The 18,587-nt window shown below is 39.1% G+C and overlaps 1 protein-coding gene across 16 annotated transcripts in view; it reads left to right on the top strand.

Annotated features, from left to right (window-relative positions):
• The window catches only part of Sorbs2 (sorbin and SH3 domain containing 2), a 194,703-nt gene that overhangs the window by 143,294 nt on the left and 32,822 nt on the right, over positions 1-18,587 (top strand). For 6 of the 16 annotated variants that reach the window (XM_059244816.1, XM_059244809.1, XM_059244807.1 and 3 more), the window contains 4 exons: positions 1,340-1,454; positions 8,768-8,932; positions 11,242-11,298; positions 16,497-16,546. In XM_059244816.1, the coding sequence (XP_059100799.1) occupies positions 1,340-1,454; positions 8,768-8,932; positions 11,242-11,298; positions 16,497-16,546 (387 nt within the window). Of the gene's footprint in view, positions 1-1,339; positions 1,455-8,767; positions 8,933-9,520; positions 9,605-11,241; positions 11,299-16,496; positions 16,547-18,587 lie in introns of all 16 variants that reach the window. The other 10 variants (XM_059244812.1, XM_059244813.1, XM_059244803.1 and 7 more) reach the window with 4 other exon arrangements.

The following is an 18,587-nucleotide window of genomic DNA, read 5'->3' on the forward strand; positions in this document are numbered from 1 at the left end:
TCCCCTAAAGACACATCCTATGCTATGTCTACTGGTAATTAATAAGCAGTAATGGAAAGGGTGTTTATTATTACTGAGTTTTATATTACTGGTTTTTAAAGTATTTTCTATGATAATACTGTCTTAGTTATTGCTCTATTGCTCAAACAGCAAACAGGACACAGCTTCACATGGATATGAAAACTGAAATGGGAAGGTGTGAGGGCTCTACCAGATAGAGCTTGTTGACTGGCTCTACACCTAGGACTTGGTTCTCATTTTCTCTCCTAGAGCACTTCTGTCTGTGTCCACCATTCTGTGGAGAAGGAATTTCACTCTATTCCATAGGAATCGGAATTCCCTAACTCAAAAGATCAAAAACTCCTGTTTCTCAAATATAAGTAAATAGGTATTTAATAACCCTTCCTGCTCTCCAAAGGAAGTTTTCTGATTTAGTTCTAGCTGCCCGGAAGAGCTTGATGTTCTTAGTCTTACTGTGAAAATGCACTTGTCAAGAGCCCTTGCCAGACTCTCAGTGGTATCAATGCAAGGAAGCAATCCGTTCCCGAGGGCAGGGTTGTGGGGGGGTTGGTGTGTTTCAAGGCTCACACCAAGGGGTCCCCCACACCACTCTGCTTATCCCTATGCATGCCAGCCCAAGAGATGCAGCTGTAATTCTCACACATGCACTCAGATGCCGTTTACAAGAAAGAAGATCAAACATGATATGTGCATTCCTCCTTGTCCCCCTGGATCAAGGAAGCCAGGCCACCAGGTAGTTAACTGACAAAGCTTTGCAGAGCATACTGCCACTTATTTTAAACTCAGACACACACAGCTGTAATTAGGAACCCAAGGGTCTAGCAACATGTCACTCTTCGTATGTCTACAAACCTCTTCTGTGAGTTTTTACAACCATAGTCACAGAGGTCAAAATAGAAGGAAAAATGATCTAAAAGGGATAGTTTAATATAAGCCATTTATTTATTAAAGTTAAGCATATGTGTTATTTTTCATAAATTTTCAACCAGAGAGATGTTTTAGTTGTATTGGTTTGGTTTTGGTTCATTTGCTGTAGGCTCTCAGGGTAGGAGAGATGGCTCAGCAAGAAAAATTGCTTGCTGCTTAAGCCTGAAGAGCTACATTCAATCCCCAGAACCCGTGGTGAAAGGAAAGTACTGACTCCCAAAAGTTTTTCTCCTGTGTGCATGCACTCATGTACACACACACACACACACACACACACACACACTCAATAAATAATGTTAAAATTAACCTTGGAAATTGACTGTGGGTGGTATTTCACAGGTGTTTTATGCACACAAATTGTTTCAACACATGGTTTGCTGTTCATTTACAGGCATGACTGGGACCCTCCAGACAGAAAGGTGGACACCAGAAAATTCCGATCGGAACCAAGGAGTATTTTTGAATATGAGCCTGGGAAGTCGTCCATTCTGCAGCATGAAAGACCCGTAAGCACTTGTCATTGGTCAAAAGTATAGGCCTCTAGTGTTCCCAAGTAAACCTGAATTTTACCCCCATTTTTTTTTATTATTGAGGAATTGCATTTATTCTTAATCATGATTTGTGTACCTTGTCTCTGAATAGTAGTGTATCTATGCAGGACTCATTATCAATAGCATATAGCTAACTGTGCCTAATCACAGCACTTATACATGAAATACTTAATTGCTATTCTAGCTTGCCTGTGTGAAAAATCATGAATCCATATACCTGATGTCCAGACCCAGGGCAGATGAATACCTTGACTTCTATATTGGTTTCTTATTATTTCTTTCACTTAAGAGGAAAATTTCCCAAACACACTTTCTATAACAAGCTGTTTAATTGGTTTTTATTAAATCCCTCTCAGGTCACCAAGCCTCAAGCTTCCTGATTGATTACCACTTTAATGGATCAAGATTGTATTTCTCTTTATAGTCTTCTTTTTGTTTACTTTGGTCATACACAAACTAAACGATGTATGAACACAGAAAGGACTGCTTGCCTCTGCTAAAGCTAACAGCAGCTTCCTCCATGGCCCTCTGCTCTCTGGGTCCTCTCGCCCATCATTTTTGCTTCCCTTGTTTCTGCCTCAGAGCTCAGTATTCTCAAGACCTCTTTAAAACCCAGCAGCTCCTCTGTATGTCCAAACTTGCTTCCAGATAAACCCTATTGGTGTTTCCTTGTGTGTTCCTCCAGTGGTCCAGAGCATCACACTAACACAGAGACTGAAAGGTCAGCCCTGAGATTTAGTTGGGCAGCCTGTGACCTTACCACGCCCAACACAAGTGTCCTTGATTCTGAAACCCTGTCTTTGTGTTCTTGAGAAGTATGTTCAAAAATCTTCCAATCACATAATTCAACTGCTATTCTTCAAATAATTCAAAATTTTCTTTGCGTGATAAGATTGCAACAGAGAAACTGAAACAGCAGGAAGATTATTGATTCTCGGCTCTAGATTATAACCCATTCACTAAATTTGTCTAACTAAATATCAAGACAGTGAAATTTCCAAACCAAAATTCAATGGAATACAATATTAATTCTGAAAAAGCAAATCACAAAATAATGAATCTCATATTAAATTATAATAGAGAAGCTTTAATGATTTTTGAGGCTCTTGGAGTGATGATATGACTGAAGATAAGAAACCTTTTAATGGCTAAAACAGAAGCATATCTGAAGAATTCTCCCCATGAGAGCTCATTTATGGGGGCCCCTCACTGTCACTGAAAGCTTTGAAGGCTCTTTGTTTTAAAGTACTAACAACAGTGATAGCAATGACGGCATCTGTAAGTGGGTACCTACTGCATGCCAGGCTCTAGAAGTAGTAATAATTCCTTTATCTTATGTAGTGTTCCCAACAACCCTATGAAGCAGATGCACCAACCTCCTATTTCACAGATCGAGACTGACACAGCATCAACTGAATGCCACATGGCCACATAGCTGGCATGCGCTTGAACCAGTTCAGCCTAGGCAAACTTTGGTTTAGTGTCCTTCACTGCTGTGCTGGCTCCTCGGAGCAGGAAGCCATTAGCAAGCAGTCACCACACCATAATTTGATTGTTTTAGAGTATAGTATAATTAGTGGCTAACTTATAGTAAGTTAGTGGTACTTACCTTCCTCTACCCCAGAGCTGGGTTCAGAGAAACTATTCTTAACTGGCCTAAGGAGATGGGGACATCAGGACAATGGGTGTGACCAGAGATTCTGCTGTTGGATAAATCTCTTCAGCCACAGGAAAAGATGAGTGGAAGAAACTAGTAGCTTGGAAGGAAATGAGAATGGAAGGATTATATTTTTATCCCTCCTAAACCATTTTGTTGGAAGACAGTGTTGTGACAAATGATATGAGAGAATCAAAGATATAATTTGGGCAAGCCTTGTTAAATTATCGTTTTTATAGGGTGAGACTATTACCTTTTTTTTTTTTTATCAACCCTCAATTCATCCCACTTTAAATTTTAAAAAGGGGGGTGGGCAAATTGAGCAATGATATTTGAGAGACCAGCTAGGTGTCTTGAAGGCTCAGGCTGTAGGAAAAAGAGAGTGGGCATGCTAGGTAAAAGTGACGTAACACCAGATGGATTTCAAGGTCTTATGAATGCATCTTCTGTCTTTTTACTTGGAGGTATTTTGAGAACACCCCTTTGTTCTTTTCAGTTCTAATTTTTGAAAATTATATAGACAGCTAGGCAATTCTGTACTGTTCCCTTCAGTTCCCAGAGAATTCTGTCAGCATCCCTATTTTCCTGGATCCCCCTCACTCTCCTACCCACAGGGAGAAATGTCATGACCAAGTATTCCTTCTAGTCGGCAACTGTCTGTTGTCTGTGTTGCCATGACACGTTCATTTCCCTGGTTAGTGAATCCAGTCTCCAGATAATTTTTAAAAAGCCTCCTGACTCTCTCTTGTCCCTGGAACAAAATCCAACTCTTCTGATATAATTTACAAAAACCAAAGAACAACAACAAATAAAACCTACCCAAATCCTGTGGTTTCACTCCCTGCCAGCTACACAAAAGGCTTTCGGTCCCCTCTCATCAGACCTTGGCATGGTTTGTTCTTCCTTCCAGGGAAGGATTCCTCACCACCTCTCTTTTCTTTTTGTGGAAAGCTGCATGCACACACCCCGCTTTGTCAGAGGTACACTTTCCTTAGGGGCTTCTTCACCCTCAGCGGTGGCTTTGTATCTCTCCTTGCTGGATACATGCAGGATATCCCACTTTGCCTGTTCACTTGCACATGCCTGTTCACTTGCCTGGGTTCCTCACTATATGCTTTAGGTTCCTTAAAAGCAGGTACCATGTCTGACTCAGCATTTATCTGTCCTCCATACCTAACCTAATACCTGGCATGCAGTAAATAACTCCTTGAGTGACTAAGTAAATGTGACCTAGTGTTACCTTTGCAGTTGATGGGTAAAATTGGTGAGAGACTGAATCTATCTATGAGGCCCGGTGAGTCTCCATCAAGACACAGATGGAAGTCACCAATAACTCTAGTTCAGCGTTCATGATTCCATGAGGTATGAAGGAAGCAAAGGGAACATGTCTGCCCAAACAGAAATTCTCAAACCCTGACAAAAAAAAGATTGCGTTCATCCTCAGGAACTGAGAGCATATCCATCTATTAATGGGCTTTAACAGGAAGAAAAAAAGTAAATGTATTTCTTTGAAGCTCATAAGTTCATTAAATAATCAAATAATCATAATCAAATATTCATTTAATTATAAATTTCAGTGCTGACTAAATGGGCCTAATGTCTGATCCATAAAAAGGCTTGCAATCCTCAGAAATTTGTCTTTAGCTGATCTGACCCACAGATTAGACTATATTTCCAGTATTCAGATTCCATATGACAAGCATAGCAACTCTCCTGGGATCATATTAATAAAATCATTAGCAATCATCTGAATTGGATACACTTGTAGATAAGCCATGTTAATTGTTTTATGCTTAATAAAATAAAAAATCTGCAAAAACATTGTTACCTTTCATATATTAGCTGTGCTTACATATAATAATAATAATAGCAGAAAGGAATATACATTGGATGAGTTGAAATACAATGTAAACCTCCAATGAATATGGTATATCAACAAAAATTGCTACCCAAGAATTAAAGCATAAAAGTTTGAGAAGTTTTATCTGATGGTTTGATCCATGAAGAATTATCCCATTATGCAATAGTATTTGCTCTGAAAACAAAATAAATAGAAGGCATAGCAAACCATGACTTGATGCTTAAAAGCCAATGAGCATTTACGAGAACGAACTCATGGGTTCTCCAGTGTGTTTAGGATCATACAGAGAATGTGTACTCAATGAGAAGACTGAAAAGCAGGAGAGTTTCTCTGGCCTCAAAAGCATCTAAAGACTTTTAAGCTGGGAAAACTTTTTAAATTAAATGACACATTCTGGGGAGCCTTTTAAGGACAATCACATGTAAGCTCGGGTTTTAGCGTATCTGAGGCACTTCCTCTCACACCAGAGATCTGGTTTGTAAAACGGACAGGAGTAAAACAAGATATTCATCAGCTCTCTTCTGCCAGTGTGAGACTCACACTGGGAGGTAACTGCCGTTGAGTGGATTCCTAGGTGTTCATATTCGCTGGGGACGAAGAAGAGTTTCCCTGACGTGAGGGAAATGATGGAGTAGTGACATTGTTCGTCTGCCTATGCTCCAGTTATCTGACTGTCTGCATGCGTCACTGGACGTTGTAGTGTTTCTATGTCCTTTAGAGGTAGCTCCAGATTGCTACAGAACACATTAGATTATAACTAAAGGAACTCAATAGGTCAGCCACAGCAAAGAGACAGTTCTAGGTCTGGTGTAGCCTTTTTTTTGGGGGGGGGAGGAATTTGTTGAGGGTTATTTTGAAGGTTATGTTGTTTTGTCTTATGTTCTTTTGAGGCAAGGTCTTGCTATGTAGTCCAGGCTGATTTCAGACTCACCATCCTCTTGCCCCTGTTTCCTGAGTACGTGCAATTGCAAGTGTGTGCCTCCACACCCAGCCTAGAAAACAAAGGCTCTGCTCAAGTGTGCACCATGCACTACACCCCAGAATCACGCAGGATGACTTGTCACTGTTTGTGCAGATTCTAGCAGGTTGCTCGCTGTGACTATAGACTGAAGCTCTGTGAAATAGCAAGATTTAATAAATTTTACAACTATATAAATGTTGTTATAAATGTGTACCTATAAATAAATAAATTTAATAACAGGAAATTGCTATTTTAAGTTTTGTAGCTGAATGATAGACATAGGCTCCTTTTCCCTGGATTCTATTATAGAAATGTATCTCTACAAAGGAGAATGCAGTCTATCCATTTGTTAGAGGTTTTCTTTAATTACAAGGCGAGGTGAAGGTAAAAAGCTTGTTTTCCTATTTGTTTAGTAGACTTGCTGCCCCCTGCTGTTCATAGTGTTTTGAAGCTCTTTCCCCCCTCCAAAGTTTCTAGCTTCCCCCAGCAAAATAAAACACTGTAGCTGAAAGCATAGGTTTGGGTTTTTTGGGTTTGTTTTTGTTTTTGTTTTTGTTTTTTAAGACAGGGTTTCTCTGTGTAGATTTGTGCCTTTCCTGGAACTCACTCTGTGTCCCAGCAGAGGTTTTAAGTCAAGAGCTCATAGCCACTAAGTACACAGTGTTAGGAACTATGGAGTTTGGGAGATCAGAGATCTCTTTCCTGTGAAGGAAATAGTACACCCCTCTGAACAGCACAAAGTTACTGGTAAATTCTCTCTAATGTTACCTGTTCAAAGATAAAGGCTCCAGCAAAGTTATGCCGTGAAGTAATTACACACTGCAGCTGACATCTTCTAAATAATTGGGGGGAAGTAACACTTTATCACCAACAAAATCTTAACACTCATAACTATTGAATTGAAAACTTTAATTCAATGGAAAATAGTTATTGTAATTTTTTTTAATTCAATGGGAATAGATTAGTGGAAGATGTTATTTCTACAGATTGCACTGTTAACTATAAAGTGGAAACCAACAGTAATATTGCCATAAATTGGGCTAAATATCTTGTAGCTGGAAGTTTTCCTGTGTCCTGCCCAGTCCCACAGCTGGCTCATATTAACTACAAAACTGTATGGCCTAATGGCTCAGGCTTCTTGCTAGCTAGCTCTTACAACTTAACTCAGCCCATTTCTATTAATCTATGCATCGCCATGTGGCTTCGTGGTGTTGCATGTTCTCTCACATCTTGCTTCTGCTGGCAGCAGCTCACAGTGTCTCCTAACTACTCCCTTCTTCATCTCCATCTCCAGTCTGAATGTACTGCCTAACCTTATTCTGCCTCGCCATTGGCCAAACGACTTTATTATCAACCACTGAGAGTAACACATATTCACAGCATACAGAAAGACATCCCACAGCAATATCTCAAGAGTTTCTGCAGCATTTTCTCTTTCTAATAGAATAGCCTCTTCAATTGTTGTTTATGGCAAAAAAAAACCTCATAACCAAAAGTCAAATAATACTAAAAAGACAGTTTCTATGCTTGACCGACAGTGTAGTATTTTGTGTACACATGCATTCCTTCATGTGCCCATCGAGATACCCACATGGGGACACCACCAACCACTGTACAAGAGTGCTGCAGTGGAGTGTTATTCCAGCATCAGTCCCCAGCATATCCCAGGGTTACTATGCAGTCATTCTAATCACTACCACTACATATAATGCATAAGCTTGGCCTCTGCACTATTTTGTTATGACGCCTCAAACTTTTCTATCATTGTGTGTAGTTACTATAATATCACCATCTTCTTTCATAAAAAAATATGAAAATAAAGCTATACCACTGAAAATGTTGTGGGAATAATGTATCATTCACTGTAGACCAAATGGCATTAATAAAACCACTGTAATATAATGACAGTGAAACACTACAATAAGCTCATGACAGAATGGTGGCCTTTTTCGGAATGCTGAATATTTCAACGCCCCCAGCACTATAGGGTTAAAGAGCTACTCAGTGGGAATCTTTGAGATCCGTAAGTATTCTAAGAATAATATAGGATTGAAGTAGTGAGTGTTTAGAAGCCCTCCTGGATGGTAGTATGGGTATCAGAGCTTTTCTCTTGGCCGGAGTGAATGGCTTTTAGGGGATCAAAAAACTTAGAATTTTTTTCTGACTTGGTGTATTGTACTATGTAACTATACACATTTAATTGGGGACATGAGATATACCAAAGAGGTAGTAGTGCACATATATGGTACTTCAAGTGCCATTTTATAGAAAAGCAACCAGCATGACATCATCTAGCGGGTATGTATTGTAAAATAAACATTGAGGGTATCACCGGGTTGAGGAAAGGCTGAATGTATATGTTCTATTGCTCAAGTAACTGTACTTGTTTTTTCTCAACTGTTTATGTTGACACCCCTGGCATTTCTATCTTAAACACAACATTCACAAACCACCTGAGAGGCAAGTCAATTAGACTCCACATCCTCCCTCTCCTTCCCTCCCTACTATGAAAAGTCTGGTTCTACCCACACCCTCCTTTAGCTCCAAGTCATCATGAGGAGATGGAATCACAAAATGGGATATATCTTCACTTTTGGAGAGACTTGTGACCTTGAGGTCTTTGCTATGGTGGGCCATTTTTAAGGACTCTGCTCCCCGCAGTCAGCCCAGGCATAGTCCCTTCCTGAAATATTAGTCTCTAGGACTAATGCCAGCTGGTGTCCCCCTTCAGGTTCCATCAAGAGCCCCTGTCTAATGAACCAGTGTTTCCTCACCCCTCTCTCTTACAGCCCCCTCTCCCAACAACTCCGACACCTGTTCCCCGGGAACCCAGCCGGAAACCTCTCTCGGTGTCGCCCTCAACAGATGGCCTGCGTAGCCCTTCCCCTCCGCCCCGGAGCTGTGTCCCCGCACCCCGTCAGAGTCCGAGCGCCCCAGCTCTCTCTCCCACCCGGGTGAGCTCCTTCCTTCTTCACCCTCTCTCATGCTGTGGGGAAGCAGAGCTCAGCCTGTGTTCCGAGGATAAGGCATGGTCAGATCCCGTCTCTGCTGGGGTTCTTCCTGCTCCTGGACCCCCGCCTTTCCACCCTCATCTCCACCATTCCATGCTCCAGCCCGCCCCATCTGCAATATCTGCATACTGCAGACCACTGCTGCCGCTGCTGGTTGCCAGTTAACTTCAGGGACAGCAGACTGACCCATCCAGGAGAGCCCCTTGGTTCCTCGTTTGGACCTGTCTTCATAGTCTGGCCTGCCATCCTTTCTGTATGGTCACTACCCGGATAATTTCCCTAGTTCATGCATCAGGCTAAAACGTTAGTAATGGCGGCGACAGGGACCCCAGGGATGCCACGGACCCTCATTTTCGTACCCTCATTTTGCTCATTGTATCTTACTTTCTCCATTCTGTCCTGCTGAGGTTTGTTGGACGAGTCCGATGCATGTTTGCGTGTGGATGCGCGTGTGTTTTCATACCACACGGCGTTTTCCCTCACTTCGCTCAGTGTGCCTTTTCCTTCCCTTTTCCTTCACATCTGCTCTAGACTGGTCGCATAAATCCAGATGACATAGATTTAGAAAATGAGCCCTGGTATAAATTCTTTTCAGAGCTGGAGTTTGGACGTCCGGTAAGTGAGGCTAGACAATTACTATTAGACAAATAGGAGGATGTTGTTTGATTTCTAAAGCATATTCTTGTCAGAAGGGAGACGTGTCATGTCGAGAACAAAAAGCTGGATGGATAAAATACATGTGCTCCAGCTTTGTGCAAATTCGCTTTGGTGCCAAAATGCCTAAATGTGTTCATTCGCTTCCTGTATGTTTTCTCCTAATCACGCATTAGAATCACATTCAGTTAACTGCAAATCTATCATGTTGAAGTAGCTTAGGGGAGAGCTGTATTGTGTACAGTGCATTTTGGTCTAGTTGAACAGTAACTAGTACCTTGCCATCTACAAGAAGACTGTACTACAGTTCTTGTTTGCTGAGGAATTATCAAGCCACCACAGAGCGCTTGGTTCCCAAGCCAATGACTTGAGTCTTCCTGATGCAACAATTCTAGTAACAAGAAAACAGACCAGAAAGGTCAAGGAATTTGCCCAAAATTGTCAGAAATTAAACCTAGGCTTTTTATACAACAAGAAAAGTCTTTGGGCAGTTCTGACTATAATGTATTGTCAGAACATTCCCACTGTAAATATTCCCACTGTAAAATGATTCCTTGAATAGGAGAGATGTAACAAAAGGAGAGAATTAAGAAGCCTTGTGGACCTTGATTTGTAGTTTTGCTCATGAGCCAACAACAGATCTCTCATTACCAGACTCCCATGTCGAAAGCCTCTAATTTGGCCCTCATGGGGTCTGATGGATCTGTTTGGGACAGGGTCAACTCAGGCTTCTCATAACTTCCTTAACTATTGATTCTCTATTGAGGAATTATTTGTGGATTTCATGTTTTCTGTAACATGCATTTTTACAAACCCTAAACTATTGAGCATGTCACTTATTCTGCCCAACAATTTGATAAGAACTCGGATTTGTTCTTTCTCCATGTCACATAAGGACTTATAAATATGCTGATCACTTATTCCTTACTGGATGGCTGTGAGAGCCCTTTTTATGCATTATAGTGCAGTCTTGATTAGCCTCATATGTTTTATTGAACTGAATCAAATGTGATTGTAAATGAATATTAAACAACATTTCCTGGCATTTCTATTACCTTATAAGAGGATTGTTTCCTCCTATTTTTTTTCTGGCATCTCCTCTTATTAGAATGTATTTTATTTCATTGGGAAAATGCTCTCTTGTTGTGCTCTATGTATTTGCTATAATTGGGTAGAGTTTCCAGCGAATGTACCGATTTCTGTGTCGAGCCCAAATTACCAGCACTTTTTTCTGCAACCCTCCTCAGCCACACAGGGACACCCACCTGCATGCCCTCCACCTACTCCTCCGATGTTTCCTTAATAGACCTTGCAATCTGCTGTGGCCAAAGACTGGGAGTGCTAATTTGGATTTGACAAATTAAGTTTACCAATCTACTAATTGAACACAAGCAGCTTTGCACAGTGCTTGGGAATATTTGCAGACATTGCACTCTTCCTCCGAGGCTGCCACTTTGTCCATTCACGACACTCTTTCTGTGTAGCTGATGCTCGATTTCTAACTGTTGTCACCTTTTCCACATGTTCATTACTCGCTGCCATTGACTCTCCTCCATCCCATCTCTCCACTTCTGCTTCTGTGGTGCATCTACACCCAGCCTCCTAAAAAGGCTCTGGATTATGTTCAAGATCATTCTTCCGGTGTTTCCAATGAGGTAAAGACAAATTCTTCTCTCCTTCCACATTTCCTGCTTTGTGACTGTCAGTCTGAACATATGTGTTTTTAAGAGTTTCCTGTATTGTTCAAGCTGGTTTTAAAAAACTCTTTGTATCACTGTGTTGCATGTAGCATTATCTAGACAGTACAAAAGGGTTGGCTATTTCTGAGTTCCAGGTAATGATTGTTTTCTAACTGTTACTTCCAGTTAAAATATTCAGGAGCATGAAAATAAAAAACCCAACTACTGAACTTCAGCATGTGTTAACTGCCCACTTTCATAAACTGAGAAAAGTACCACTGGAAGGCATCTAGAAGGCAATTTTTCATTGTGCTTAGAGGTACAGACTCAGAGTTGAGGTTCTTGGGCCGTGGAGATGGCTCATTAGGTCAAAGCATTGTCTGTGACAGCCCAATGGTCGGACTTCCACCCTGGAACCCACCCACTGTGCATGAAGAGAGCATGCCCTCACATGCCGTAGCAAGTGTGCTACACCCACATAGACAGGATAATATAACTTTTTAAAATAAAGTTTTGATTCTTACACAATCAGATACTTATTCCTTATATTTTTCTAAATGTTGTTAAACTTTCGTTTTACTAAATGCTTGTAACTTGTGGCTTTTTCCATCAGTCAAGACTAGAGATGATGAATACCTGGTATGTGTGTCCCAGTTTCTCAATTCCACAGCCTCTTTTGACAGGCATTGCCCACTCTTGATATTGGAACTCAGGCAGCCACAACAGCAGATAGTCACTGCCATGTGCAATAAAACTTAGTTGAGGTCTCTGCTGAAAGTGCTATGGGTGGGGCTGGAGAGGTGACTTGGTGGTTTAAGAGCACTTGCTACTTCTGCAGAGGACCTGGCTTTAGCTCCCAGCACCTACATGGCAGCTCACCACCATCCACAACTCCATTTGTAACACCCTCCTCTCGCCTCATCAGCACCACCATACACATGGCTCACAGGCATGCAGGCAGGCAAAACACTCATGAACTAAAACTAAGTAAATCTTTTTTTAAAAAAATAATAAAGATGCTTATGAAAATCAGCCAATCGGCTAGGTGAAGAATTTATGTCAGGCCACGTAAATTTTAACCTAGGTAAGGAAAAGATAGTATGGAAAGGAACAGAAAGGATCCTAAGCCAAACTTTGCCCTCTACAAAGTAACCAGAAGGCTATAGTGAAAAGCACTTCGAAGACACAAGCAGATATGTCATCGTTAACTATCAGGCAGATAAAAGCCTCCTGAGGGCACTCTCAGAAGTAGCCAGGCAGGAGAGAAGCACACAGAATCAACTGATTTTGTCCCAGCAGTTGCTATGTATTCTTAAGTGAATGCAACGCTGAATAAATATCTTACTATTACTGCAAAGCCCTCACTCAAGCATTGTGCAAGGTAAAAGCCAAGAACTCATGCTAAGGATGGTACTCCTGACACACAGCAGGGACAACAGATTGCAGGCATGGAGTTTGAAAGGGAAATACTCAAGTTTCCAAAGGTTTAATCTGCAACTCCACATTATAGGTCATCTAATAAGCATCATGGTGTGTGTTAAAACACAGAAGTGACCGAAAAAAATTTTTATCAAATGAAAAGTAAAGTCTAGATATCAGGAACTTTTTGAGGTATTGAATTCAGTAATTTTTCAAGACTCATGTTTTGTAGCCAAGCCTGCTCTCTAAAGAGAATCAAATAAAACCAACAATTCTATTCTGTATGTTTTATCATTGCAGCATATGGACAACCTAAGAATTTATTTTGATATTCAATTCAATCAAATATTTTTCTTGTGTTCTCCACACCAAAACTATGCTACTATGTTGATAAACTTTTGTGAGACTTATAATCCATTGTGGGGAGGGGGGAATATCTTTATCATATTGGGTACTTCTTGTTGTTACTGTTGTTGTTGTTGATTGAGACAGGGCAGGGTTTCTCTTTATAGCCCTAGTTGTCCTGGAACTCACTCTGTAGACTATGCTGGCTTTGAACTCAGAGATCTGCCTGCCTCTGCTTCCTATAAGTACTGAGATCAAAGGCATGTACCACCACCACCAGGCTCCTTTTTTTTTTTAGTTTAGTGTGAGACTGATGTGTTTAGATAAATGAATCAACATTTTGTAAATATTCCCCAGATATCTTGATCAGATACTTCTGGATTTTTTTTTAAAGTAGTTGGCTCATTGATTTTGAAACAGAACTTAGAAAACATTATATTCAACTAATTGGATTTCTAGTTAAGAAAAGTGGAATGGAATGGAATAACTTTAAGGAACATATCCAAAGTTGCCTACTAAGATGGCTGTCAAGAGAATAAATCACCAATTGCTCATCCTTCGTTTCAAAACTATTTCCTTTGTACCACACTTTTTACCATCCCCAGGAGATGTATTTAAAACTTGGCTCTCCTAGAAACTATTTTTTAATTATTGAGTTTATATAAAATGGGTTCTAGGAATTAACAATGCACAGTAATTACTGAGCACAGAGATGGGAAAAATTTAACTTAATGTACTTTTATGTTATGGTAGTGACCAAAATACTACATTAAAAAAGCAGGTTAATAGCAGTAAAACTATGTGTTCTTATCTTTTGGGGACTGAGAGACATGAGTAACTTTAACAGCATAGTTAACTAGGGTATTAATTTAAGAACATGGCCTTTCAGAGTTTAAAAAAAATATACTCCCATAAGATATTTTTATTCTGTCTTTAATAACATTTATATGACATTTCTAGTAAAAACTGTAATTATTAGATAATACCTAAGCTATCATTGATCAAGTACCTGGTTTTATCAAGCATATATTACAAATGACATAGTTTTTCAAATCAAATATAACTGAGACATTTGTTTGCGAATGTCAGAATGAAACCTATGCTTTGCTAATTTGAAACAAATTTTTAAAAAAGAATACTTAAGAACTTGTTAGCAACATTTAATCAATAATTTCTTAGCAGAAAGAATGATTTGATGTCTGCATCCTGTGTTAAAATAGTGATCTTTGTAAATGATGAGTAGACTTTGTTCGGTAAAATGGACTAGTTCTTTTCTTGGGACTCTTTTTTTTTCAGCTAAGTGTCATAATTACTGTACAAGATTTTGCCTTAATTATTAATCTAAACTTTTTATTATTACCTTATAATTGAAAACTGAAATTTCTCTTATGATACATAAAATCAAAGCATTTCTTTTTGGGAAGAATTTTTTAGCAAGATGGCTCAGCTGTGACCTGAGTTTTATCCCAAAACCCATATTGTATAAGGGGAGAATTGATTCCCTTACATTCTGACCTCCACACATATACCATGGTATACACACACACACACACAAAAAAAAAAAAAAAACCACATACACACTAAATGTTTTTTTAAAAAAACATTTTTAACTTATTTGGATTATGAAAAACAGAACAAAGAAGAATGATTACAGTTTGTCTTAACTCAGAAACATACTTAATCAGTTCTAATACAGTGTTTTATTTCATATAACAGAATTATCCAAGCTTATCAAAACTGGGGGTTCATATTTCTGATCTTATTAGGAATATTCTGAGTGCATCCTGAATTTGTCCCTTTTAGTGGCCAACTATGTGTCAGGCTGTCCCATAAAACCTGTGACCCACAGGTAATGCTACTCTGAGGCTCTCTGATATCACTTCTGCAAACATGCAGAATTATCTAATATTATTTTACTTGTTTTCTTTCTTCCTTACTATGTTTTCCTTACTTTCTACTATCCAATTCAGACAAATTCAAATAATTATGTAAACTGATCAACATAGTAGAACAATTTTCTACTCTCATATTTGTTGAGAACATAGGAACCTAAGAATTTTCTAAAAAGTACAAATATTAAATATGCTTTTCCTGTCCAAAATGAGGAAGGAATGTTCTCATGACAACAGATCCTTTGTTTTATTATGGATAAGATTCCATTCTCAATCAGTAATGTGGAATTAAAGCAAAATATTATGTATGAGGCTTGTCAGGCTGGCCTATATAAAAATCATAAAGTTATAATCTAGTGTTTTAATTGGGAAAGTGGAAGTATTTACCAGTTAATAGAAAAGAATAGTAGGAATCACTTATAAAGTGAGATTGTCATTTCATCAAAGTAGGTTTTTAATATTCTGATAAAAAAAATTCTCCATATAGGAATTTAAGGTAAGAGTCATCAACTCTTGCCCTTATGGTTGACAATTTTAGACCTTCATATAAACATTTTCAAAATACAATTTCCATTTTTCAACAAACCGAAGTTCATCTATGATGATGATTGAGCAATAAATATCTCCAAATCAAAGGTGTATTTCACGAGGAACTGGTTTGCTATGAGTGTAGGGACCACAGCACGGCGGCTTCTACCTTGCAGTGTCCCCTCGGAAACTCACTACCAGCCCTCTCCTGTAATCTAGATTAGTTCAGCAAGTGTCCCAGAAACAGCCATGCACCATAAAAACTTTATCTACCGCTTTTGTGTGGTACCAGTTTCAGTGTGCTGTTCTTAATGAGAGGTGTAAAGCACACCATTTAAAGGAGTGTATCTTGATTCATTTGATCATTTATTTTCAATTAATTTCCAACTCAAATTGTTCGGGACCTGGCTGAAGTCCCAGGTGATTTAGATTAATTTCAAATCAAATTCTGTGTGTTTTATGAAATAATATGTGTTTACGGAGGAAAGATATTCAAGTCCCACTCATATGGTATATTTTCAAGATAACACCTGGCAATAACAATGAAATTTATAAAGAACTTTGTTTTTATCAGGATTTAATGATGACTGCAAATATTATCTTACAAATAAAGCCAGCCCTTCATAGAGGAAGCTCCTACTTAGCAGTTGTTGAGAGCCTGATGTTAATGCTAAAGATAATTAGCCCTTCATTCAGTCCAGTCTTCCTGATGATAATGTTACTGGTTTATTTCTTCTTCTTCCTGAGGAAATGAATGGCTTGGTTGTGTTACATCACAGAATGCAGTGTAGTTTGTTAAAAGGGAACTCAAAGACATGTTGCCTTTCTGGAAAGACATTTTTGTAATCACAATAAATGATTCTTTTGTTCACAATATTTAGACTCTAAATCTTAGAATATCCTTTTTAGAATGCAGAACTCAATGACGACAAATAAATGAAATTTTGCTATGGTAATTATTTTCATGAGGCTACTTTTCTATCTTTACAGGCCTCCATCTACCAGCCCTCCATTGACAGAAGCCTGGAAAGGCCCAGTAGGTAAGGATCTCATGACATTACACTAACAAAATATCCTATGCCAGCATTTGCTTCCTCAATAGTAATCTTCGTTAGTGAACTACTGGTGCAAATCACATAACTTTTTTATTTTAAGTATCAGACCTCATATTCGATTTATACATTGGCATATCATATTATATGACTGCATGCAAGAATTTACTAACACTCGACAATGTAATTCTGGATTTCTTCACTGGGGTCAGTTCTTCCCACTGTGGCCTTTGCATCCTGTGTCCTCTTTCATTCCATTGAGGGTTGAAAAATATTCTCAATGTTGGTTTAGAAACATTTTATAAATTAGAAGCTACTGATACGTGTTAATTACACTTTGATCACACAAATAAATGTTTTCACTACATTTCAAGGTATCCCAAGTCCATAAACATATTCAATCCACAGACAAGACGATGAGTTAAAAATTAGTCACCAACTTGTCTTTGAAGACGCTAATGCTTAAGCTTAGCAACTTACAGAGTTTAGAAAGGAGAGAGAGGGAAAACAGAGTGAAACACGTTAACTTGTCACCACTAGTCACAACTGTCCTCAGAGCTGACCAATCTAAGCTCTGTTCATAGGTTTTAAATATACTTAATTGAAACTATCACCAAAATTGAGATGTAGTTCAAATAGCAGTTAATATGACAGATTCGCAGTCATGGTATACCATCAACAAACAGTTGTATGTTACTTTGCCTTTGTACAAGTTTGTGTCAACCTAAGTAAAAACACTTGTGACTTAGGTAAATTGGGATTTTGAGTGCTTCCCAACTACACTAATATTACAAAGAGAGGCATTCCTCCACTCCCTCCACTGTTATATTTTTACATCTATGTGTGTGTCTGAAATGTTTGAAATGCTTAAATTCTGGAACTTGAGTCTGACCTAAAGGTTGCTATCAAGACATAGAGCCTTACACAACAGGATATTTTGTAGGAGAAAAAGTACAAGGCACGTTCATGATGGATGCATTTGCATTTCATTACAACTAACAACCCCTAAATTATGTCACAGATATCATGAACCCTACATATAGAAGATAGATTTTGAGAGATGATATCCAGATAGCATCATTAGCTGTTACACATGTCCATAGATGATATAAAGAGAAATATGTTCAAGAAGAAAGAAATGGGCATAGGAGAGCTCTCTGCTCAATTGACTGTTGATCTCTGCAGAGGACTAAGGTCCTAAGACTCACAAGGATACTAAAATCTACTGGCTCACAAGTGTCTCATATAAATGACATAATATTTCTACCACCTGGCCGTGGTGGTGCACACCTGTAATCCCAGCACTCAGGAGGCAGAAGCAGGCAGATCTGTGAGTGAGTTCCAGGACAGCCAAGGCTACACAGAGAAACCCTGTCTCAAAAACAAAACACACAAAAAAAATTATACATAACCTACTCATGGCCTCCTATATATACTCTGAAATATGTATAATGCCTCATGCAACACAAATGCTAGCAAAAAGAATTATTGGGCCTAGAGAAAGGACCCCATGGATAAGAGCACTGGCTGCTCTTGAAGAGATCCCAGGATCAGTTCTCCAGCCCCCACATGACAGTTCACAACCATCTGTAATTGTAGTTCCAGGGGACCCTGTGTCCTCTTCTGTCCTCCACGGGCACTGGGCACTGGGCACTGGGTATGGTACATAGACATATATGTAGACAAAACACTCATACACATAAAATAAAAGTGAGTTCAGTAAGTGGTTATTATAATGGATCACATGGGGAATAAAAACACAGTTTGTACATGTTCAGTAGTAATCCAATCCCTAATATTTCCAGTGCATAGTTGGCTGAACCTATGGATATGAAGAACCTGTTTAGTCCAGCCAGATATTCTGTAACTTGAAACTTCCCTTTAAAAATGAGATGTTTTAAAAGATGAATCTAAAGACAGTATTTTGAATGTGGAGGAATGACTTTCTCATGGTGCAGTTTTGTGGGTAGAAGGTTGGGGGTTCTGCCATTATCTAACGTAATCATCAGGCTTCTCGTGCATGTGTTAA

Source organism: Peromyscus eremicus, chromosome 17 (assembly GCF_949786415.1).
Source record: "Peromyscus eremicus chromosome 17, PerEre_H2_v1, whole genome shotgun sequence".
NCBI classification, from domain to species: domain Eukaryota; kingdom Metazoa; phylum Chordata; class Mammalia; order Rodentia; family Cricetidae; genus Peromyscus; species Peromyscus eremicus.